Genomic DNA, 24,286 nt, shown 5'->3' on the forward strand with positions numbered 1-24,286 from the left:
CATTGACGATTCCATTCACATCCATCTTCCACTATTTAACCACACCCCCTAGACTTACAACTCTGCTCTGTCTTTTCGATAATGATTTTATTTTCTATTTTGCAGCTTTGTTTCTTCAAACTTTTCATAGATTGTTTAAGGTGAAAGAAGAAGATTTGGAGGGGCTGTTGGCCGCCTGAGAATGAAAAGAGAAAATGGAGACAAACACTTAATTCCTTTGGCAAATCCAAGGGATAGACGGCGCCACCGACGCCACAACCGACGATTTTGCCTATGCTCTCTTTTCGTCCTTTTTCAAATCTCTCCTTTTTTTTTTTTTTTACTTATAAATCTCTCTTACTACTTACTTACTCCCAAACTCAATCCATGTAATCTTTTCTAAACATGGCAATGATCAGATGGGTTTTTCACTGCATTTCAATCATATCTTAAAATGAATAATATCATATCGTTTTGTTGGGATGTTTGCTTGAAAGTTAGTGGCAGAAGCATTGGGAGGGGTGATTTTAAAGATTATATTAGGAAGAATAAAGTTGGCAATGGTGCAGCTGTGTAGGAAGTGATGAAAATATTCTAGTGCAAACAGTGATTATATTGATCAACATAACCAGCTGTGAATTAATTGGAATAATGGTTGGATTATGGCTGTATACTTTCTAATTTAATAACTAACAGATCATATGGTATAGGGTAATTATTTGTTTTTGCCTGAACAATTTATAAGTCCTGAATCATAATGGCAAATATTACAAATAGGATTATTTGTACGAGGTTCAAGTAGGAAGGTTCTGAGTTTGATTCCCTGCCTCCACGGATTGTACTAAAAAAAAATAGTTTTTAGCTTTCCGTTTTTTCGATGATGCTCGTTAGTCACAATTTCTTTAATATGTTTTCACTTTTTCAAAAACACATTCAAACTCAGTTACAAAACAAAAATAAGGATTAGATTTTGAAAATAGTTTTAAAATGTAGAAAAATAGTATCTACGAGTTTAATTTTTAAAAATAAGAAACAAAAACAAACAAATCAAACCTTAAACACATTTGAAAATTTAAAGTCTAGAATAAATTATGTCTAAAGTTTTAGAAGCCAAAATAAGATTTAATCATTAAATTTTCACTTTTGCCTCTATTGAGAAATTCTGTATTTTAAATTAACAAAAATCTCACAGGGGTACTTCATATAGGGAATTTTTTGGAAAAATATCATATGGTCTTGTATTTTGTGCTAGATGTTTCAATGATATTAAACAAACTTGAAAGTGATGACTAAGAAAAATACAATATAAAAATTTTATAATAAAGAATATAAACAATTTTCCATTCAAAAAGTTGAAAGACTAAAAATAAAATAATGAAAATATAAAAATATAAAAATATATAAAATCAATCAACAATATCTTAGAATATTAAAAAAGAAAGGTAAAAACTTTAAACTCAATAGTAATTCACCGATCCTTTCCTAAAGATGTAAATCTTATTTTGTTACCTAATCTTTTAAATATTTACATTCATCGTCTTTATTTTTTTGGGGGTTAAAAAATATTTTTATCTCTATACTTTTGTTAAAGTAATGATTTAGTCCTTGAACTTTCAAAAGTAACGATTTAGTTCTTGTATTTTCAAATTGGTAACAATTAAATCCTTGAAATTTAAAGCTTGTAACGATTTAGTGTGAAATTTTTTGTTAAATTTTTGTATATATGTAGACTGATGAAAGATCAAATTTATTTATAAATTAACAAAATAAAAATACAAGGATCAAATGTATTTAAGTAGGGAGGAAGTAAATCAAACTTATGATCTCCTAGTCAGAGATAAATTAACGTAAGTTACACTCATGTTAAGCATTTTTTTTTTTTTTTTGCTAAAATCGTATACTAGTGCACCAAAAAATTTTATAAAAATTTTGTTTATCTTTTAAATGAACTAGAATAATTGTTTTTGAGATATTAAATAGACAAAGGATACATGTACTAATAAGAGAATGACTCAATAGACTGAGACATCAAGTAAAAAAAAGAAAGAAGGATACAATACAAATATGATCATATCTTAATTATTTTCTATTTCATCGTACCTTATGGAAAATATTAGTATTAAATAACTTTAAATATTAGGATAAAGGCACTACACTTCCTTTTTTTGTCAACAAATTTCTAAATTTTTAACCATCATTGAATCAATTTTGATATACTAAACCTTTTCTTGACCCATTCATTTTTTACCTCCTACATGTCTATATCTTTATAGGTTCGACATCAACATAAGGGATAAATTGACATTTCTATTATAGTACAAAAAAATCGATAAAATATGAAAAATATCAAACAAAAAATGTCACTAATATATACATTATATTAATATTAATTAATTTTTAAATTATTTAAAAATAGAAAAATATTTATTTGTAAATTTAAATTTTTTTTTACGATTTTTTAATTTCTCTAACTTTTACATAAATATTCATCGATAAAATGTCGACATTTCCATGAAATTGAGACCTCGATATTTCCATCGATATCGACATTTGAAACCTTGCTTTTAACTAGGTTTATTTTATAATTTTTTTTGTAATGTTGTGATTTTTGTAATATATTGTAAAAAGATTATTTTGTTTAATATAAATATCACATTATTTGATATTGGGATATATAAATTTAATGTGAATTAAAATAATCCTAAAAATTAGATCTAAACAATGACGAGATTCAAATTAACATTGGATTTAGGGAAAAAATTCCTACTTTTTCCGATGGCTCTTGAAAAAGGTTGAGAAAATTGAACTTTTCCTAGGAAAAAATGTCGGGAATGACCTTTTCCGATGAACTTTTCTCCTCCCAAAGCATTTTTTTCGTTGGAAAAAGTTACTCTCAACTTTATTTAAATTTTCTCCAACGTTTTGAAACGTGAGGAAAAACTTTATTCACTTGTGGTGCAATATTTAATTTTCCAAGTTTTGATGGTTTTTACCCTAAATTATTATTTTCTTTTTATTCATCGTTGGTAAAAAAAAAAAAAAAAGGTGACTTGTTTGCCCATTAGCCGGCCCCAGTTGTGACTTATGAGGGCTAGCTAAGAGAATTGGCTCTCCTCACTGCCATTTCCAACGAGGTGTCAGTGGACAGTTGAAACAGTTAGCCAAACACGACAATCATATCTCTTGGAAACTGCTAAACAAAACAAGGCACATATAATTCAGATTAAACCAATCACAAATTCTTCCAAAAACCCTCTAATTAATTTATATTACATACCATTCCTTTTTTCTTTTTTGTCTCTATGCTCTCTCCATTTCTTACCAAATCCCTCTACTAACTGACAATAAAATCCCCATCTCAATAAGAAGAACCAAACTTGCCTCTTCCAAGTTCTTTCTTTTATATCAAATTTCCCCTCTTCAAAACTTGTTTGTTTCTCATAAAATTTGTTGTTTTTAGCTTCTGGGTGTTGAGGAATTCATTGGGACAAAAAGAAGATGATCAATTCTCTCTGTGGATGCATTGGATCAAGCAAGGTTGAGAGCCCCTCTTGCGCCAAGCTTGCTCAGCCCACCTCACCCAACGAATCCGTTTCCGCCCCCATGAAGACTGCATCGATACCGTCCTCTGAGTTGGAGCAAAGCACCCTGACTCCCCCCAGCCTCAACTTCCCTGCTCCCAAATTCGAGATCGATGGTGGCGGCGACATCGAGATCCAATCGCCCGACAACTCGGTCTGGGATTCCTTGTTTGCAGACCAACTCGACTGCGACTTCATGATATCGTCGCCGGTCCGAAGCCTACCGTCGCCTCAAAGCTTGAGTTTCAACTACTATAACTACAACTATGGGCAGGGAATGCAAATTCAAAGCCTTTCTGGGTGTTCCCCACCTCGCAGCTCCTCTCAAGTTGGAGCTTCTTCAAGTAGAGGAAAAGGGATGAGTCCACTTCATAAGGTCTTTAACTCCCCAAACAATAATCAGTATATGCAATCGGTAGATCAGGCCATTTCTCTCCCTTCCATTGGAGAATTGCTTCAAGATTATCAAGATGATCAAGGCTTTGAAACATATCCAAACATTGCCAAGATCCCAGGTGTCGTAACCTTTTAATCTAGTTACTTGTAGTTGAAGTGTTTATGTGTTTGTTTTTCAATATTTACTTTTTAATTTTTCAGGGATCGGAGAATCGTTGCAATATTATGATATATCAACCTCTCTTCCACCCATTTTTGAGGACTTAACAATGCCAAATTCTTCACGTCTTTGTGGGTCAAACGAAGAATCCTCAACAGAGAGAGAATTCTATAATCACTTGGGGTCGATTAATACAACTGCCTCGTTACCGCACCAAGATCAAGAACAAGGGAATCCATCGCAGCATCCGCCACGGCCAACACCGCTGCCGCCGCTTCCACCGCCGAAGCAGCCTCAAAATCAGCTCAGCCACAGCTTGATGGCGCCTCTTCTTGTTGGGTCATCTGAGCAGGTTAAAACTCTTTCTCCCCCGCTACTAATTTTTCTTTTAGAAAAGTTCGATTTTTTATATTGATTTTGAACTTTTGATTTCATTGATGAACTTGAAAATTACTTATGAACATAGCCCATAATAAATCATACAAAATTAACTAACAAAAACATCTAAAATCATGTCAAAAGAATACCCAAATTCAATTACAAAAAATATTCAAACCTAGCGTCACAAAATCAAGCATAAAAATGTGCAAAAACTTAGCGACACTTAATGGTCATCTATCAACTAATTATTAACAGCATCCAACACAATAAGTAGAAATAACATAACCTCGTTCATCCAACCATAAGAACAAAATAAGTAATAAAAACTTACCAGAACTAGTTGCACCACTTTCTAATTTAGTATATAAACTCGTAACATCAAAAGTTTAAGGTTAAAATTGATTCAACGAGTATATAACATTCAACTTTTCTTCCTTAAAACAACGATCTCAGTTGGTGCCATTTGAGAGATTAATTAGAAGCAATGATTGAATATTTGATTAGAGAACTTAATTATTTTGTACATATATAGGAACAAGACAGTGGACTTCAACTGGTGCACCTCCTTCTTGCGTGTGCAGAAGCAGTGGCCAAAGAAGATTACATGTTAGCAAGAAGATATCTCCACCATCTCAATCGAGTTGTGACCCCAATTGGTGATTCCATGCAAAGAGTTGCTTCTTGTTTCACTGAAGCCCTAAGTGCTCGTCTTGCTGCAACTCTCACCACCTCAATTATCACCCCTAATTCTGCTCCTCCATTCCCTCAAAACTCCCTCGAAACCCTCAAGATTTACCAGATCGTTTATCAAGCTTGCCCATATGTAAAGTTTGCTCATTTCACTGCCAACCAAGCCATTTTTGAAGCCTTTGAAGCTGAGGAACGCGTCCATGTCATTGACCTTGACATCCTCCAAGGCTACCAATGGCCCGCTTTCATGCAAGCCCTTGCTGCCCGCCCGGGAGGCTCCCCATTCCTCCGCATCACGGGTGTCGGCCCAGCCATCGACGCCGTCAGGGAAACCGGCCGGTGCTTGACCGAGCTAGCTCATTCCCTCAACGTCCCTTTCGAATTCCACGCCATTGGAGAGCAGTTGGAGGCCCTGAAGCCGAACATGTTTAACCGGCGTGTGGGGGAGGCTCTGGCGGTCAACGCCGTCAACCGTCTCCACCGCGTCCCGGGAAAGAGCCTTGGGAACTTACTGGGAATGATTCGGGACCAGGCGCCGAATATAGTAACCCTAGTGGAGCAAGAAGCCAGCCACAACGGGCCTTACTTTCTAGGGCGGTTTCTGGAAGCCCTACACTACTACTCCGCTATATTCGACTCGCTCGACGCGACATTCCCGGTGGAGTCACCGCAGCGGGCAAAGGTGGAGCAGTACATATTCGCACCGGAGATACGAAACATAGTGGCGTGCGAGGGGGCGGAGCGGATCGAGCGCCATGAGAGGCTGGAGAAGTGGAGGAAATTGATGGAAGCAAAGGGTTTTAAAGGGGTTCCGTTGAGTGGCAATGCAGTGACACAGTCAAAAATATTGCTGGGTTTGTATTCATGTGATGGGTATAGGTTGACGGAGGACAAGGGTTGTTTGCTGTTGGGGTGGCAAGATAGGGCTCTTATTGCAGCTTCTGCTTGGAGATGCTGACCAATTACCAGGAATGGATATAAAATTCTTTTTTTACATGTAATAATTATAATTTGTGATCACCTACTTTTCTTTTACGTTAAGTTTGAATTAATTTGTTGTTATAGTTCCTATCTATGCTTAGTTACTTACTTAATTACAACAATGTACAACAAGAAGAAAAAATAGTTAAAAATTAGATGACTATATCAGCTGGGAAAAGAGGATCTTGGAATATTATTATAGTTTTTGTCCTTTATGTTAAGTTTTTTTTTTTTATCTGTAAACTTGTTGAATATTATTAATTAATACAAATATTGTTTCATTCTATTGTACAATTAAATTAAATCGTCAATCTATGAGTTTACAAGGGAGGTACAAATATTTTAACTATGTGTTAAGCACAGGTTAAAAGTGCCTCTTATTCGGACATGATATCCAAATATATGTATATATTGAAGAAATATTATTATTGTCTAAGCTGTGCTCATTGGCTTGGTGGCTATTAGGGGAGTATTTTGGGTTGGGTCGATTTTCAATAAACGGTTAAGTAGGAGCATAAAACCCCCCTCGAACTCGGGTCAGTTGGTTTTCTATTTTTTCTTTTCTTATTCTTTCTTCCTCATTTTTATTTCACACTTTAAAAGTAGGGTTTTTATTTTTTTTCTTTCCTTTTGGCTAATTGGGATTCAATCTTCACACGTTGAAGATTTAGTAAATCCTTAATAAATTGTTCAATCAATCATTTCAAGGAAAGCTTTAATTTGTTGCATGTCTCTCAACTCGCTTCGTCTCTTTCTTCTTCTTTCATCTCTCTGTTTGAAGACGAATATGCAGAAGTGGAATTTTCTCATCTGGGTTTTATCTGTTCTTGTTGGTTTACTAATCGGAGATTTATGAAAATGATCAGTAAATCAAAAGAAAAAAAAAAATCCTCCTCCAGCATTTACAATATGGCCAAAAAGCATAAACCCATATGGTAAAAATATCTTCTTCAACCATTGGGTTTGCCCTGTCGCATGTGCCGAGAGAGGGATGTTTTGTGTGGTCGAATTTGGCACACTTTCAAGCCGAGACTCTAACTTTGAGATTACGGCTCTTTGTTCCGTATTCATTTATTCTCAACTTGAATTCTAACTTAAACATTTAGAGTGTCATTCGACGGAGTATACACCGTTAGATTTCTGTGCATGTAGACAATCAAAATCTTGAAAACAATTGCATTCGTCGCACCTACGTAATACTAATGTGACACTGTTCTCGGTTACAACTAGATGCAAACATTTCAATTAAATTACCAAGGTGGACTCTCACCTCATAAATCTATATATATCATCAAATCCTATGAACCAAAATTTTCAATCCTCAACTCAAGACCAATTTGCAAGAAATTGCATGAAAAGAGACAAAAAAGAAATAAATCGTAACCTTTCCATTAAAATTTTCCATCATAAATGATCTTTTAATACCAAATCTCACATATATATACTTTTAAATAATGTTGATGTAAGGAAAGAGTAGTATCCAAGTTACTGTAATATTGAAAGGATCCCAAATAACATGATTTTAATAACTATATAAATTTTTATCAAAACGAACATAGATCAACAATAATTAATATATATCTCCAATCAAGAGATCGTGAGTTCAAATTCTTGATCTCAAGAAATAACTATATATATTTTATTTTTATAAAATATATAAACACTATGACCATCAATCATAGAAGTGGCAAAATTTTTTAAAATTTCTTAAAGAAGTGATATATCTATGCCCTAATTTTAGGTAAATGGGCAAAGATATTGGGCCTCCATATGAAGTTCTTTATTATTATTCTTTTTAGAATATTCCCTTATTATGAATTTTTGTCTTATGTGAGTCATACATTGACCTAGGTGTACTTTTTCCTTCCCCTTTCACATGAACCTTTTTAATTTTTTACCCTTTTACCATTTGTAATTTCCTCTACACTTTTGTACCATAAATATGACATGTTTGTACATAAGAATATTCAGAGTAATTAGAAATACACATCATCCAGTGGTTATTACACAGAATTATTTCAAATTTTGGTATAAACATAAAAAGAGAATCAACAAGAGATGATGACACAAGTGACAACTATAATTGACTTACAAAAACAAACTAGTTTTGTTGGATAACTAGAGCTGAAAAAGACAGCAAAAACAAGCATCAATACCAAACCAAATATGATATGTTACATCACATCATTCCTATTATTTATAGGAATCCAAAGGATTTAAAATTTCAAAATAAAATTTGTTATTATGATACTAATCTAGTTAATTTATAGATCAATATTAAGATTAAAGAAATGGTTAGTTTTATGTAACTCAGTTAAGATGTCGAATCTAATCATGTTCGTTTCATGAGTTTACTTCTCTTAAAGTTAAGCCTTTTGTTAATTAATCTTAAATTTGGTTAGACGACTATCCAAAATAAATTATTTAGACCTATGAAACTTATATATTTTGTAATATTTATCAACATTAACCAATCATAAACTTATAAAATTAAATGCAGTCGTGTATAAAACCATAGATTATGAATCAAAACATATAATATATTGTACAAGACTTACACTTTTTAACCCTAAACCTCATTAGCCCAAACATATTAAAACCATGAAATTAAAATTTGAAAAGTATTCCTTGAGTAAAAATAAAAGTCAAAAAAGAGGGCAAGAACATGAACAAGTTTTTGTTTGATTAATTTATTAAGGTAAAATGGGATGAAAGGCTGCATGGCTCCCTCGGGCCTCGACCATTTAAAGTTTACTGCGTTGCGCCCATTCTAAAGTCTTGTCTTGCCTTTTCCTAATATTTCTCCATGTCATATCCTAATTTCTTTTTTTTTTTAATTCTCTCCTTTTATATATATTCCATTCATTCATTTACATATATTAATAATATTAATTCATTCATTTACATATATTAATAATATTAAAATAAACCCCCACAATTATGTAATGAAAACATCACTTGATTAATTTGTCAGTAAATAAAACCTCTCTCCTTTTTCTCTTTTTCCCAAATTTTCACTTTTATACAGAGGAGGGAGATCGGCAAATTACATTGATAATCTCTCTGCTAATCAAAGGATTAAACAAAAATAATAAAAACTCAACGTTAATAATTAGTTGATTAAAATTAGTATGTCCAAAGGACAACAGTACTGCACCTAACTCCTGGAAAAAATAAGTTGACCAGACTGCTACAAATCGTGGTGGTCTCTCCTCACGGTTGGATGCACGATCAAATTACATTCTTCAAACTCTTTCTCAATACACGTATTCTCTTGATTGGCAAGAGAGACTATATATTAGAATCAGAGTTAGAGCCAAAGTGCTCCAGCATCTTTAAGGAGGGGAACGAGAGAGCCACTGATATGGGAGGCCATGACTCTATCCATGGCGCCAACGAGTTTGCCACCAATGAACACGACCGGGACGGCGGAGGAGGTTCCCAAAAGCCTCATGAGCGCCTTCTCCATGTCCCCACCTCTCGGGTCCTCGTCGAGCTCGTACACTGTTGGATTGACCCCCATCCCGCAGAACAAGCGCTTGATGGCGTGGCACATGCAGCACGTGCTCATGCTGAATATGACCACGGCGTTCTCGGCCGCCAGGCGCTGTATCCGCTCCACCGGATCCTCCCCGGCGGCGGCCCTCCCCACGTAACAACCCCACGGCTGCTGCGTTTGGTAATGCATGATCTCTATACTCTCTCGCAAATGAATTGAACTCACAAAAAGATTACAAAGATATGGGATATGGGATTAAAATTGTTGGTGAGGAGTGTGTATTTATAGAGGGGGAGTTTAATTATAAAGATTTAAAGAAGGTGGAGGTGTGGATGGGGCTTTTAATTTAATTTTGTTGAATTGTTTTTGTTTTATGGGGCAGCTTTTGAATGCTACTCGAGTTGTGGATTTTAATTTAATAAGAGGAAAAAGCAAAAGGGTTTGGTCTCCCTCTAAAAGTAGAAGGAGAGGTAGTGGTCAGCGAGCGCATGCGATTTCAACAGACACACACAGATTGTGGAGTTTCATTTTTTGGAGTATTATCGTCAAACGTTATTGTTTCTCAAACAGACAACAAAAGTGAAAGCAGCATTTGGGAAGAACCACACTTTTTTTCCAACTTCAAGAGCTCGAATTGGAAATCAAACCAATATGCTACTCACTCTAATTTGCATTACACTAATATCCTTTTTTTATAAAAGTCTTCATTATGTTCATAGATTATTCTTGCATCTGATGTGATAATTTTTTGAATTTATAAGTACATGGGCTTTAATTGATTTCAAGATAGAACTAATATGAATATTAGATGACATTAGATTCTGATAAGCTCAAACGAGCATCCAATAAAAAAATTAATCTGGTCAAAAATTGATGAATCCAAAAGAGTCTACCATCTCGATGGACATGTTAAGAATCGTACATCAAAAAAATCAAGAGATTTGCCCTTCTCATTGCTAATTGATTTTGAGGTAAGGTCAATCTTATATTTATACTTGTAGTCCTATATTTTGATTTTAGTGTGACAATAACACCTTTTATTTTAAACCAAAGAAGTTATATTTTAACTTCGTATTAGAGTGGTTATTGTAATATATGGAAGATGGTATTTTATTTTTCTTTCCTTCACTTTATCGAATTAAGTTTGGTAATCAATTTTTCATGTTCAGATTTACTCCCTCCCTTGCAGCACCAACTTGAACGCATAAACTTAACTAGTTAAGACATATATTCTTCGATTAAAACATATAGGAATTCAAATCCTCATCCCACATGGTGTAGAATTAAAAATAATAATAATAATAATAAAATTATTAAGAATGTATAGCTAGAGTCCCACGTGGATTAGACAAAATAAAGCTACTAAGTATATAAATGACTGAGTATTATTTTCAGTGGGATGAGATAAGTAAAATTATAGACTTATACCAAGAGTAGATATTGTAGAACTATAAGATGTGTCCATTGTCACTCACATTATAGGTCATGATAGAAAATGAATATGAAAATTTAGAGGTGAGAACTCATTAATATAAATAAATGATTGTTTTAGAATTAAGTAGCTAGAATATACAATAAATAGGGAAATTAGCATAAGACTAAAGATGAGATGTGTATATATATATATAGCTCACTCTGGAGTACAATGGGAATGAACTTTAATTGAAGTACTTATTCGATGGTTGTCCCCGGCAACAGAGAATCTTGATCATTGCATTTAATTTCAAGCCCTAATTTGGTGATTAAACAATATGGTACCACAACGTGGACACCACAAATCTCTGTCTCTTCCCTTCACTATTTGCAATGCAAATTTTTGAATGCTTCATGTACTCTCAAAAGTATCTAAAATAAATCTTAAAATTTTAAATGTCGTGTCTAGCTAACAAGTTAATTTAAAAATATATCTAATAATAGATATTTGAACTTTTAATATTATATCAAATATGTTGTTGAATTTTTAAAAATGTATAATAAATTAATATTAGACAAAATTAAAAATTCAGAAACTAATTAATTAGACATTTTTCAAATTTCAATACGAGGATAAGTACGACATTGGGCCATGTTTGAGACTTTCCAAGAGAGCTCGTCCGCCTCTTACTTTTCTTTATTTTATTTCCCTAATTACTCATCTCAATGTTGGGATTTACTTTAATTAATAATTAATATTCTCAAATTTATGAATTGTTTTACATTTATTTTTAAAATTATTTCTTTAAAACAAAACTAGAATGGTTATGACACTAATCTTCTATTAAAATGATGTGGATTCGAATCTCCACTCTGCATGTTGTTACAACATAATCTAGATCCATTATATGGGCCATTAGTTCAAAAGTTTCTATTATGCACCTGGCATGAATTCCATATTGGCAAATTAATCATAATCTTTGTGTTTCATAGGATGTTACATATAGATTAGATTTATTGTTGGGAGTTAATAGAATAATAATAATAATAATTAATTAATTAATTAAGGAGTTGGATATTGGAGAATGGAAATGGGATCAGGAGGTGCACGCCACGCAGAATAATTGTTTCAGTGATGCTTCAGACATGTACACAACATGTCCCTCTTTCTATTCTAACACTGCGCCTTGCCTTTTTCCCCCATTACTACTATATTAATGCTGTGTTTTCCTTTTTTCTCTAATTATTTACTCAATGTTTTGTTTTGTGTTCCAACTTTCATCAACCCATTCTGTTTTCACCCACACATCTTTTCATACAATTTTTCTTTCCTTCAAATACAAAATCTTGGTACATGCTTCTCCCTCTCATTTGGTTTCAATTTTCTTTCTCATGGAACAACCGTTCCTAATCCTACTACATTTGGATGCCAAAGAAAAATCATAGATAAGTAACATCATGATTTGAAACATTTCCCTCTAAACTCATGAAAATTTACCTTAATTCTTTTAGACTAACTACGATGGTTTGCCCTTAATTAGATTTGGGAAAATGGGAGGGGAAAGTAGATGATAGATGGGACTAATTTAATGAGTGGATGGGGAAGAGTAGCTTGCAGTTTTGAGGGGAATGACTTGTGCTGTCTGCTGGTCTCCCATTTTGGGGAAGGGCATGACACAGAGAATGAGATCAATTAATTAATTAAGACGAAAAATTAATATTAATATGGTGTGTGTTTGAATCTAGAAACTTAAATTTTTGGATTGAATGATAGTTTATTCAATCTTAACATATATGTCAGAATGGTAGATCCTATATTCGAATTCTTGCAATTATTCAAACTCACGAATAATAGTTTATTCATCTTTTAACGTGTCTCAACAACGGAGGAGAAATGAAAAGTTCTCAGCTCGGCTGTGAGCTTTTGAAAGGAAAAATATATATGATGATGATGCATGATGGTGGGTTGGGTTGAGGCGTTAAAGTAGAGGGACAGGACAGAGATGGACGGCCCTTTGGCAGCCTTTGCTCCTCAAACCTCAGGCTCACATAATATATATATATATATATATATATATATATATATTTGCTTTGCTTTGCTTTGATTTGCTTTGCTGACGTTATCCCACAATAAAAACAACGTTGACTGCTTTTTAAGGTTATGTCTTCTTCTCTTGTCCTCTTTCTGTATTATTTATATTTGTTGTTTGTGAGGCAAGCAGCAGCAGCAGCATCGATCCCATTTTCCCAGTTAATTAATTTGTCGCATTTATTAATAAGTGAGATCACTGGGATTCTCATCATCTTCCCCTTCAACCCCATCTTTTTTCCCTCCCCTCCTCTCTTAGGAACTTGAAGTATATAGATATGCATAAATTAATGGATAGAGAGATGTGAAAACATCGTGAATTTACAAGATGTGCAAATAAGTCTTTGTTTAAAGACAAGAGTTGTTTTCTCAAAATTTTTCGATCAAAACATTAACATCTCTCAGAACACTCGAAAATAACGATCAAGAGTCTTGCAAAACAAGGAGTTAGCACTCCAAAGTTCTTGTCAGTACATGGTTCTAAAGTGTAGGTTTGAAATCAAAATGGTTGCATACTTCCCTCCTTTCTCTCCTAGGTATTTATTTACAATGGGAAGATAACCGTTGGAGTCGTGCACTCCATTCAACTGTTACTTCCATGATTTTAGGCGTAACATATGTTATGGGATAGGAACATGGTTGAACGACTACCATTTCAAATGTTGATAATAATTAATTCGATGACTTTGATGCAGAGTTGTTCAAGTTCAGAGATTTGACATTTATTGTTTCTGAACTTTCTCCACAGGAAACACGCACGAGGTTAAGTCACTCACTAATGATGACGTGTCTTGTAACCAAATTCGACTTTCATCAAAAGTGATTAATCATGATATATAGCTAAAGACAATTATTTTCATTGGTTTGAGGTGAAACCAAAAGTAAAATTAATCCTTATACTTGTGTTTTGTCCCCCTTTTGATTTTATAAATCTTTACGTTGTTGTTTGTATAATGCATATTAAAATTGGCTCAGGATTAAATTTATATAGCATAATACTAGAATCTATAGAAAATTTAGTGAAAAAGCTTTTTTAAGTTAAAGAAAGTTCCTAATTCAGCTTGTAAGTTTTTAAAAAGTTTGACAAAAGTTTCAACTTTTCTTTTCTTTACATACATGGTATACTACCCCTTAAAATTAATAAAAAAAAAACATATAAAAAAGTTATGGAGTACCCATATTAAGGCCATAGAGCCCATGAATCATGGGTCATGGATAGACCCAATGTGGATTTTCCCAATAGGGCTTGAGTCAGATGCACCCAACTCAAACCATTTGATTTAGGCCCATTCCACTCTTATAATTGTTTGATGCATTCATTTAACTAATGATATTTTTTTTAATTTTAGTGGTTAGTGTTTCTAAATTTAGTTTTGAAAATATGACAAAAACTTTTAAATCATACTTTTTTTATTTCTATTATTTTGATTTTATCTTTCGTGTGTATATGATATGAAGTATATACTAATATATTATATACATTAAGTATATCTATTGTACAACTAATATACTTAATATGAAGATGATTATCATCAAATTTTTGAAAATTTAAATTTTAAAAACTATAACATTAAACATGTAAAGATAGTTCATTGGTATGAACGGCAAAATGATTTATGATCATTTAAAACTATTTAAATCAGGTTTGGATCAAATAGACATTAAATAAAAAAATGTGAAGGATTATTAAAAAGAACAAAGAAAAGAAACATTTTCTTAACCGTTGGATTTGTAATGATACATAGATTACCTGAATTTCATCAACCCTGCTCGCCAGACGCCGCCACAGCGGACCGATGGTTTTCGTGCCCTTTTTACTCCCGCCAAATCCCGCAACCGGTTATCGCCGGTGACCGCCCCACATTTCCGGTATCTTGTTTTTTTTTTTTTCCCTTTTTTAATTTGTATCATCCTCTCCCCCCAAACAAAAAACTCAAACCAAAAAAAAAAAAAAAGAGACCTCTTTTCGTTGCTTGCTACGAAGACTTCCTTCTTCAAAATTTCCGATTCCGCCATGTTTGAAGTTCGATTGACGTTTGGAATTGGCGAGTAGGGTTTTCAGCGATTTCATTTCTCAACTTCCATGCCAGCAGACTGTTTCTACCGTATTATAACACAATGAGCGCTGTTAATATCACGAACGTCGCTGTTCTTGACAACCCATCGCCCTTCTCTACCCCCCTTCAGTTTGAGATCTCCTACGAGTGTTTGACTCCTCTCAAATATGGTATTCTCTCCATCTACTTTTTCTCACTTTTGTTTTCCTGTATTTGTTTACTGATTATTTCCCTTCTATTACTAATTCAATCAGGTTCCTATTAGGGTTTACTTTTTCGGGTTTACAGTATTAGTTGGCTTTATGATTCACCGACGAAACTTTGTATTTTTTACTGTGAAAATGCAAGCTGGCAATAGTTATACTATTGTTAGTTTGTTTTTCTGATGAGTTTTTGGTTTGGCAACTTACAAACAAGGTTGGGATAGTTGGGAACACCCCAAAACCAAAGTCCTTTAGTCTTTGACTTTGAGGGAGCTGATAAATGAATTGTATTTCTAATATTGCTCATCTGAATATGAAGTATTCAATATTACCTCATTGGTCCGAGGAAATCCTGCTTTCAACAGCCGAATTACTTGATGGAATGAAAAATGTGGTTCGTAGTAAGATACAGTTTAAGAGGTCATATCTGGGATTTGTGAGAGAATGTAGCTTTTAACATTTGGGGGTATTATATTCCTTTGATTTTTAGATCGACAGTGAATTATATTTGTACCTTTCAATTTTTTTGTATCCAGTTAATCTCTCTACTCGAATTGTCTAAGACGTTTGGGTTATTACGGTTTTTGTTACCTCTTTATTGGAGCTCTATTTCAAAAGGTTTTTGTAACTGCTTCCCTTCTTCAATCTTATCCAATTGGATAGCTTCTTTGTAACTCATTTGGGTTGGGGGGTTACTTCTTGTACATTTCATTAATCAATGAGTTCTGTTTCTTATCGGAAAGTTATCATGTATGATGTTAAATTTGGTTCAATTGGAAAATCTTGTCGAATTGGTCAATGGATTAAAGATGCAGTATTCTTGAAGAGATAAACTAAATGTGGTTAGCTTTTCTGATAGTGCTATGTGCTTGATATCCTGATATTAGTTTTAATATTGAAAAAAAATACCTTGTCTCGATTCATTACTATTTATATCATGCTAGTGATTTGTGGCTTGTGGGAGAGGGAGCTGAAATTATTTCTAGACTGTACCCTTATCATTTGGTGCAAACTATAAATGTTGTGGAACTGGATATTTGAAATCAGCAAAATGCCTAGTTAACTAAGTTGACCTTCTTTTCGTCTTGGGTGTGTCTTGTGATCATTTTGGTCCAAGTTTTTATTAACCTTTACCTATAAGATTGCACTTTGACCTACAGAACAATTACTTATATGTTGTTTTATAAGCATGCTTTTTGAAAATGAGGCTGTAGATATATTTTGAAAGTCTAGAACCCTGTTCTCTATGTTGTATTGCATGTTACTCAGTATGTCAATGATTATCAAGATTCGTAATATTTTCCATCTGCAGTATTACTGCATCTAAGACTGTAGGTTGGTAACTTTTATTTTTATTTTTATTCTTTTAAGGAGGACTGAAGGTAGGTAATTGATGTTGTTGGCCCTATGTATGTTGATATAACGAACTAAGAATTTTGGCATATCCTGAGTATGATTAAATCTGTGTGATGATAGTGACATTAGGTAGGCTGCAATGGCTTCCTCGGTATCAAGTTAAAACATTATTTTGATAGAGGGTTATGATGAAAACTTCAAAAAAGATGATCGTTTGGTGATTATATGCTTTTTTATTGGATATTGAAATGGCACCATTTTAGTTCTCCAACTTTTTACTTCATTGTTGAGCTTTAGGATATCCCGGAAGAGAGTATGTTATTTGTTAACGGTCTATACTTTAGCAGTGAGGTCAATATTTGATTAGGCTCTCCAAGGTACTTGTGGTATGTGTGTAAAGAACATTCTTGATGGTTGTAGTTTAGAACTTAGGTTAGGTGGTATATGTTCACTGGAAGTTGGGGAATAGAATGAGAATTACTTTGTTTGGTACAATATATGGAATAAATGACAGGGCGGGGTTTGCTTTCAATCAGCTAAACTTGGCCATGACATGATTACTTAATTTTGTCGGACTTCTTAAAATAGTTTATAACTGAAACGGATACTTCTAGTCTAGCTATGGATTGATGGTTGTGTCAAAGCCAACCTTGGAATATCTTTTAGTTTCTTTCTATAGCAGCCAAAGAAGAGCTCTACAAGTATTTTTCTGCAAAATTATTGCTTTATCTTTAAACCACCCATCTGTGAGCCTAAAATCTTGTCTTCCACCTTGGTGAGCACCGAGCAAGATCAAAAGGATGACAAATGAAGTTTCTTGTCCCTTGAAGCAAAATTACAGTGGAGAAAAGTGTGATTGAGCGATTCATCATTATTGCTGCACATTAAAAGAATTTGAGGAGATAAAGAAATTTAGGGCTGCAACTTTGAACTTTGTCTAAAGTGTTTAAATGCCATGCAACAGAGTTCCGGATAAAGAATTTGTTCTTTTTGGACCTTGCCCCTTCCAACCGGATCACAAGTGCCCAGACCTAAGAGGCTAGTGAAGAATTTACCGAAAATAATCCTGAACTTCCAGGACTATGTCGTATTCTTTCACTGTCTTAGTTTGGTCTGGCTTCTTGGTTTGGCCTTCACTTTGCATGTAAGCCTCGAAGGGCTCTTGTGCTTTAGTGCACCCCACAATTTAAAAACCCTGGTAGGAATATCATTGTTTCTTACAGAAAAAAAATTAACCAACTAGTTTATAAAAATTGAGTTATATAAGTCAAATCTGCATTCTATTCGGTTATACAAAATGTATCATATTGCACTCGCATTTTTAGATGTCCAGCCAACTGTATAGATGTCTACCCTTTTGACCGAATGTTTCTGTGTCGACTGTTTTCTCATTCTGCTTCAGATTTGGAATGGAAACTAATTTACGTGGGGTCTGCTGAGGTTGAGACTTATGATCAACTCTTGGAGTGTGTTCTTGTGGGACCTGTCAATGTTGGTAATTATCGTTTTGTATTACAGGTAGTGTTGATAAACTTCCATGACCAATTTCCGTATATTGTTATCATGCATCATCTTGTTTATAGAGCTAACCCTGCTATCCCTCCCACATGGATCGTTACCCAGGCAGATCCTCCAGACCCATCCAAAATTCCTGAAGAAGATATCATCGGTGTAACTGTACTTCTGTTGACCTGCTCATATATGGGTGAGGAATTTGTCCGTGTCGGTTACTATGTAAACAATGATTACGATGACGAGCAGCTCAGAGAAGAACCTCCATCCAAAGTCTTGATTGATAGAGTTCAGAGAAACATTCTATCCGATAAACCAAGGGTTACAAAGTTCCCCATTAATTTTTACCCAGAGACTAATGATGATGGTGGAGAGGAACCTCCTTCTAACGATCCTGTATCAGCTGAAACCGATGGTGACGAACAACTGATCCCTGCTTCACCTGAACGTCCATCAGATGAACAAAATCCTTAGATTTAACTTTGTGAAAGGAACATCCATCCCAACTAAGTAATGGAAATTTCTGTGTCACGGTGTTCTCAGAGATGATCATTGCTGGAATCTGGATGGTTTTTGGCTTGGGAAAGCTGAGATATTTTGGGAATGTGATGGTTGAATTGCAGTGGTCAACGTGGCTTGAGCTGCTGAATTTGTGACTCAGTTTGTTTGCATGTTGAGTTGCATTTCTATAGTTTGCACTTGTACAAAGATAGTCCAAATTCATTATTTTGAAGTTGTGTTTGATAAATGAACGACTTTTGGTGTAGTAGTTAATCCAGCAGGGTTGTCATTCCATTTTGTTGAAGTTATCTTGGCTTGGCCAGATACGTGAACAAAGAATAACGAAGATTTAGAAAAAAGAAATAAAAAAGGTATAAAGAGACTTAATTAGCATTAGTCTTCCAAGTTTGAAGATGTGATTGAGGCACTCCTTATGTGGTCTTCCCGAAACCATCCAAGGAGTGGGGGGCAAAACTAATTAGTGGCTGCCTCCAAAGGAAATTAAGTGAATTAATGTCATGTGGCGAAATATGCCAGGTTCAATGTACTCTGTTAGGACAGCCCAACTCAACCCACTGGTATAAATTCAAGTTTTCGTGATGTATTTTACGATGTCATCTATGTTCCCATCAAGTAGTTATTGATTAAGATAATCGATATATATTATTAGTTAAAAAGTCATAACTAATAACTGGTTCCTTAAAAGTATAGAAGCTTTAATTAGTAACTCCACCTATAATCAAAGCAAGATTTTAAACTTGAATAAAATTTCAGTACCCTTTTGAAAATGGGCATTGATGATACAAAATATATATATATATATATATATATATATATATATATTTAGTCTGTGGTACCTTCAATCCACACAAAGACTCTGGTTGCATTCTTCCAAAAAAAGTAATTCAATAATTGAAGCCAAGCTTTTAGAAAAATAGTCAACAAAAGAGAAGAGATTGAGAATCACATTCTTTAATTGGGTGGAAGCCAATTAAGTAATTGTGATATTAAGTTTGAGATGATGTTTACATTCTCATATTGTTTAATTTCTTCTCTTGAGGTATTCATGGTGGTGACAAAGGAAAGGAAAGATCCCCTACCTATTAAAGGGGAAAAGAAATAATTACTATTGAAAATGCAACCACAAAAGAGAACTCAAAAGCCATGGAGGATATGAAATGAGATGGAGTCTTGTCTTCAACAAAGAAAACCATTTTTTTTTATTATTCAAGAATAAAGACAACTCCATACAATGCTTTTCATCAATTCTTCTCTATTCTTTTAATGCTGCACCAAACCCAACTGGATCAAGACTTCAACTTTTTTAAATATCTGAGAAATTTGTAAGTTTATTAACTTTGGCCTTTTGAACTTCTAAGTAAAGTAATTTTAGTTTTATTTTTTTAAGTTCAACGACATAGCTATAGTCAAGTAAGAAAAATCGATTATCACAATTTACTTCCACAATTTCTAACGATTCGATGGAATTTTATTACTCAAGTAGCTAGCATGTCATCACAATAAGAATTTACAATGGAACAACTTTTGTTCACAGGCGGTCTTGTGTGACTCTAACTTAATGCCAAGTTGTTTCTCATGATGGTGAACTGCTATCAAATCCATCGGCTTGTAGGAGTATGTGATTGGTGGGTGGTGATCTCCAATGCTTACTCTGACTCGTCCAAAGATTTTTTTTTAATTCAGCTTGAATTTAGGGGGAGAATCATTGACCGATGAGTAGTCGCTATCAAAGCTTGGCTCTAGATGATAGGCTAGTTGTAAGCTCTTTTCTCGTTCTTCAAATGATTCAAATTGAAAGGATGAATTTTCAATTTATAGTCATTTATGTTTTAAACACCTTCAATTATACACATGTCAACATTAACTTAACTCAGTGATAATTGACATTTAACTTGTCTCTGATCAAGAGGCTATGAATTCAAATTCTTTTAAACTATAATTGAAAATGCACACCTATATGTTCACGATATAAGACACATGTGATGTGGGGTTCACGTATTGGGGTTCCCACATCGAAAAGGAAAGGAGTCGAAGGGCTTTGATTCCCGCTGCAACTTTCGATTTGAGTATTTAAATTATATCAATATGTTTAGCCTTTTTCTGTATTAAAAGGAGAAAAAAAAAGGATAGTGTTGGCTTCATAAGGCAGTAGTGGGGAGGGAAGAAGTTGCACTTTTAAGGGATGGGGAAAAAAGAGGGCAGATGCAGGTGAGGTTATGGGCTTCCAAATGGGGAATAGTTTTCATGTTCAACCAAAGTTTGTGCACCCAAATGGGATATGTCTTAGGACAGCCTGCCCTACCCACTTGGCTCACCTTGATGAGACAACACAAACTTACCACTAATGGCAACCCTTTCTTTTTCTTTCATGTTTCTTATCTTATCCTATTCCTCACTATACAATCAATCCATTTCATCTATTCTTATTACTATTCAATTAACGCTTTTTTCTTTTTTTGGTATAATTGAGGTGAGGAGATTCGAACTCGAGATCTTCTGTTCGAACATAAGTAAACTTCTGGTTAGATATCTTATAAATGATTGTACAATGACCAACATAGGGTTTGAACAAAAAACTTTATGGTGGGTGATATCATAATGTCTCATATCCTTGCTACTGCGTCGTCTTCGGGAGACAAATTCTTATGAGCTAAACAATGTTATTTTATATTTGTTTCTAAAATTTTTAGGGTTTTTCAAATGAATTGAGTCAACTGAAATTAAAAAATCGATGCAAGTAGATCGAACTACTTAAATGTAGATAAACTTAATTGAAATACTTGTAGCTTCGAGATTGTGTTACATTGAACCAACTAATTTTAATGGGGCAAATTCATTTGATTGGTTTGGTAGGACTTTTTTTTAGCTCAATTAATGTAATTCTGTACTCGATAGTTGTGAAGAGGGCAAAAATATTCACGTTGTTTGAGATTAATTAATTAATTAAGTAATGTCTTGGCCAGTCGCAACTGAACTCCCAAACTTCTCAAAGACAAAATAATATAATTATAATAATAATAATAAGATTTAAATACTATTTGGTCCTTAGTATTTACAAAACATCTATTTTTATCCGTATAATTTTAACTTTTGTTCATTTTAGTCTCGTCACTTTCGATAGATGTTCATTTTAGCTCACGTACTCTTTTAAAATTGACCATTTTAGTCCGCTAATATTCGGTACTAGTATACATTAGCAACTCTCGTCCGAAACATGTCAAAACATAAACAGAAAGGGAAGGCATATGGGGAAGTGACAAATGGAAGGAATATTTAAACTTGTGAAGGGGGAAAAGGGGAGAAATTATAAGAATAATGGGATAAGGTAAGCTTTTTAGTTGAGTGGTGGGGATTTTCTGAATTATTGCTGTGTTCCCTCCCCTTCTCCATGCTTCTACTTGGCACTTACCATATGCATTCTTTTTCATCCATTTAACCACATTTATTCTCACCGATTCCTTTCCATTTTGGAAGATATATATTTATTCAAACGCATCATTTGCAAACAAAAAATGCCACAACTTTAATTTTTTTACTTTTCTTTTTCAATCCAAGTTTAATTCCAAATTCATTTACGAAGATATTATAGCTAATCTCTAGAAAAGGCATCGATCAAAAAAAGTGTGCGAGCAGAATAATATATCATGATTTTGAAAGCGTGGTGTGTGCCAACACACACTTTATTCATTTCACGGTTCAAAATGGATGCCACGAAGCCATAGCCCCTCCTGTAAATAGAGACATTATTGTTCAAGAGTTTCATAAACCATCCATCCAAATATCTCCACAACTTCTTTCTTCTAGAGTTTCTTTTTTCTTGTTTTGGGTGTGTAATTTTGTGTATAGGGGAATTAATGGTGATATATAAGCTTAAGGCTGTTGACAGAAGATAGAGAGCACAGATGATGGAATGCATATGGCTATTGGCATCTCACTCCTTTGTGCTCTCTATACTTCTGTCATCACCTTAATTATCCCCCACTTTTAAATTAACTCTTAATTAATTGCTTCCCCACCCCATTTTTACCTGTCTAATTAACCCTACATTTCTTGAACTTAATTAATTTTTCTCTATTGCTTTTTGTTTCTAATTAACTCCCCCACTCATTTGTTGTTTTGAGTTGGATTAGTTTGGATTTGAATAGATGATACTGTTATAAACTTTGAATTTCGTTTTGCTCAATAATTCTTTGAATTTTTCTCTATGAAAGTAAATCGATTGATCAAGAGTTTTTGGTTGGAGTATTAGTATTTTCATATGTGCGGAATATGATTATCACTTTTTTTTTTACTGAGAGCTATGCTCCATGTTGACATTTGTACTTCATTTTATACGATATCTTAGGGTAACCCATTTTGCATTTCTAATTCTTCTGAGCTAACTAGATTCATAACTTCATTTATAGGAATAATGAATGAATAGGAGGCTGCGTTTGACTTTCAGATAGGGAGGTGAAGGCTACAAAGAAGAGATGAAGGAAAAAGTTGTGTCGTGCTGTGATATCAAGATCGATCTGTCTTTTGAGGCATGGAAAAATGTATATGTATTTTTTTGAAATCGACACTGTGTGGCTTACAGTATGGATATCCCTATAATTGAAGTTCATTGTTTAGACTAAGCAATACAGTGACCAGCACCGGGATTGAATCCAAAACTTCATGTGGTAGGTCCCAAAACACTTGCGACTGTGTCACTGGGGCAACAAAAGGCTGGAACTATTCCTGCCAAAAACAAGGGACCTACTTCTCATCCTAAGAGTTAGCAGGTACGAATGAGTCCCCTCTCTGTCTCTCCGAATTTCGACATCTTGGTTGGCCTTTCACCCCTAGCCACAAGTCATCCCCGTATTTTGCCACATACATGGGTTCGATCCTCCAAGGCCTGTTAGAGCTCTCTCCCTAACACAAACACACTTGTGCTATTTTTAGTCATGGGATGTTAATGATTTATTTTTTATTTTTTCTTATCTACGAATATATTGTGACTTAATTAAACATACCAATCATTTTAGGGCTCAACCTCATATGTCATCTGCACTACTTTCACACGTCCTAAGTTTGTAAGGTAATTCTCAATTAAGCCATGTTAATTAAGTTGTTGCTAAATTTTATTAACCAAAAGTTGATGTATAATGTGGATATACGACTCAGAAACCATAAAAACAAAAGATTTCAAAAATACATTTCAACCAAAATCACTCACAAAAAGAAGCGATGTGATGAACAATTAAGGGATCTAATAAAAAAAACCACCAATTATCAGTCCACAAATTAATCAAATCTTAATTAGAATGATAGATTCAACTAACAAAACAATATGAACTTTCAAATTAAGTTATCAACTACTGGGTTTGGCGTATTAGTGTTAGATCAGTCTCTAAAAAGACTTGTGGTAGTTCATTATGGAATTTGTATATACCTATTTTCAATCTTTACATTTAAAAAAATTTCTTATGACAAACATCAA

At 33.9% G+C, this 24,286-nt stretch overlaps 3 protein-coding genes across 3 annotated transcripts; 2 read left to right on the top strand and 1 right to left on the bottom strand.

Annotated features, from left to right (window-relative positions):
• Positions 1-3,461: 3,461 nt before the first annotated feature.
• Positions 3,462-6,343, top strand: LOC111006193 (GRAS family protein RAM1-like). The gene is made up of 3 exons (XM_022277971.2): positions 3,462-4,075; positions 4,158-4,468; positions 5,030-6,343. The coding sequence occupies exons 1-3, from the start codon at positions 3,478-3,480 to the stop codon at positions 6,143-6,145; spliced, it is 2,025 nt and encodes a 674-aa protein (XP_022133663.1). The 5' UTR covers positions 3,462-3,477; the 3' UTR covers positions 6,146-6,343.
• A 2,799-nt stretch (positions 6,344-9,142) lies between these two features.
• Positions 9,143-10,613, bottom strand: ROXY2 (Thioredoxin superfamily protein). The gene has a single exon (XM_022278532.2). It carries the CDS (start codon positions 9,854-9,856, stop codon positions 9,479-9,481), a length of 378 nt encoding a protein of 125 aa, XP_022134224.1. The 5' UTR covers positions 9,857-10,613; the 3' UTR covers positions 9,143-9,478.
• A 4,321-nt stretch (positions 10,614-14,934) lies between these two features.
• Positions 14,935-19,071, top strand: SGA2 (ASF1 like histone chaperone). The gene is made up of 3 exons (XM_022278625.2): positions 14,935-15,396; positions 18,188-18,303; positions 18,409-19,071. Exons 1-3 carry the CDS (start codon positions 15,288-15,290, stop codon positions 18,769-18,771), a joined length of 588 nt encoding a protein of 195 aa, XP_022134317.1. The 5' UTR covers positions 14,935-15,287; the 3' UTR covers positions 18,772-19,071.
• The last annotated feature ends 5,215 nt before the right edge of the window (positions 19,072-24,286 follow it).

The sequence above is a fragment of the Momordica charantia genome (assembly GCF_013281855.1).
Source record: "Momordica charantia cultivar OHB3-1 chromosome 4 unlocalized genomic scaffold, Mcharantia_2.0 BLBB01000004.1, whole genome shotgun sequence".
NCBI classification, from domain to species: Eukaryota; Viridiplantae; Streptophyta; class Magnoliopsida; order Cucurbitales; family Cucurbitaceae; genus Momordica; species Momordica charantia.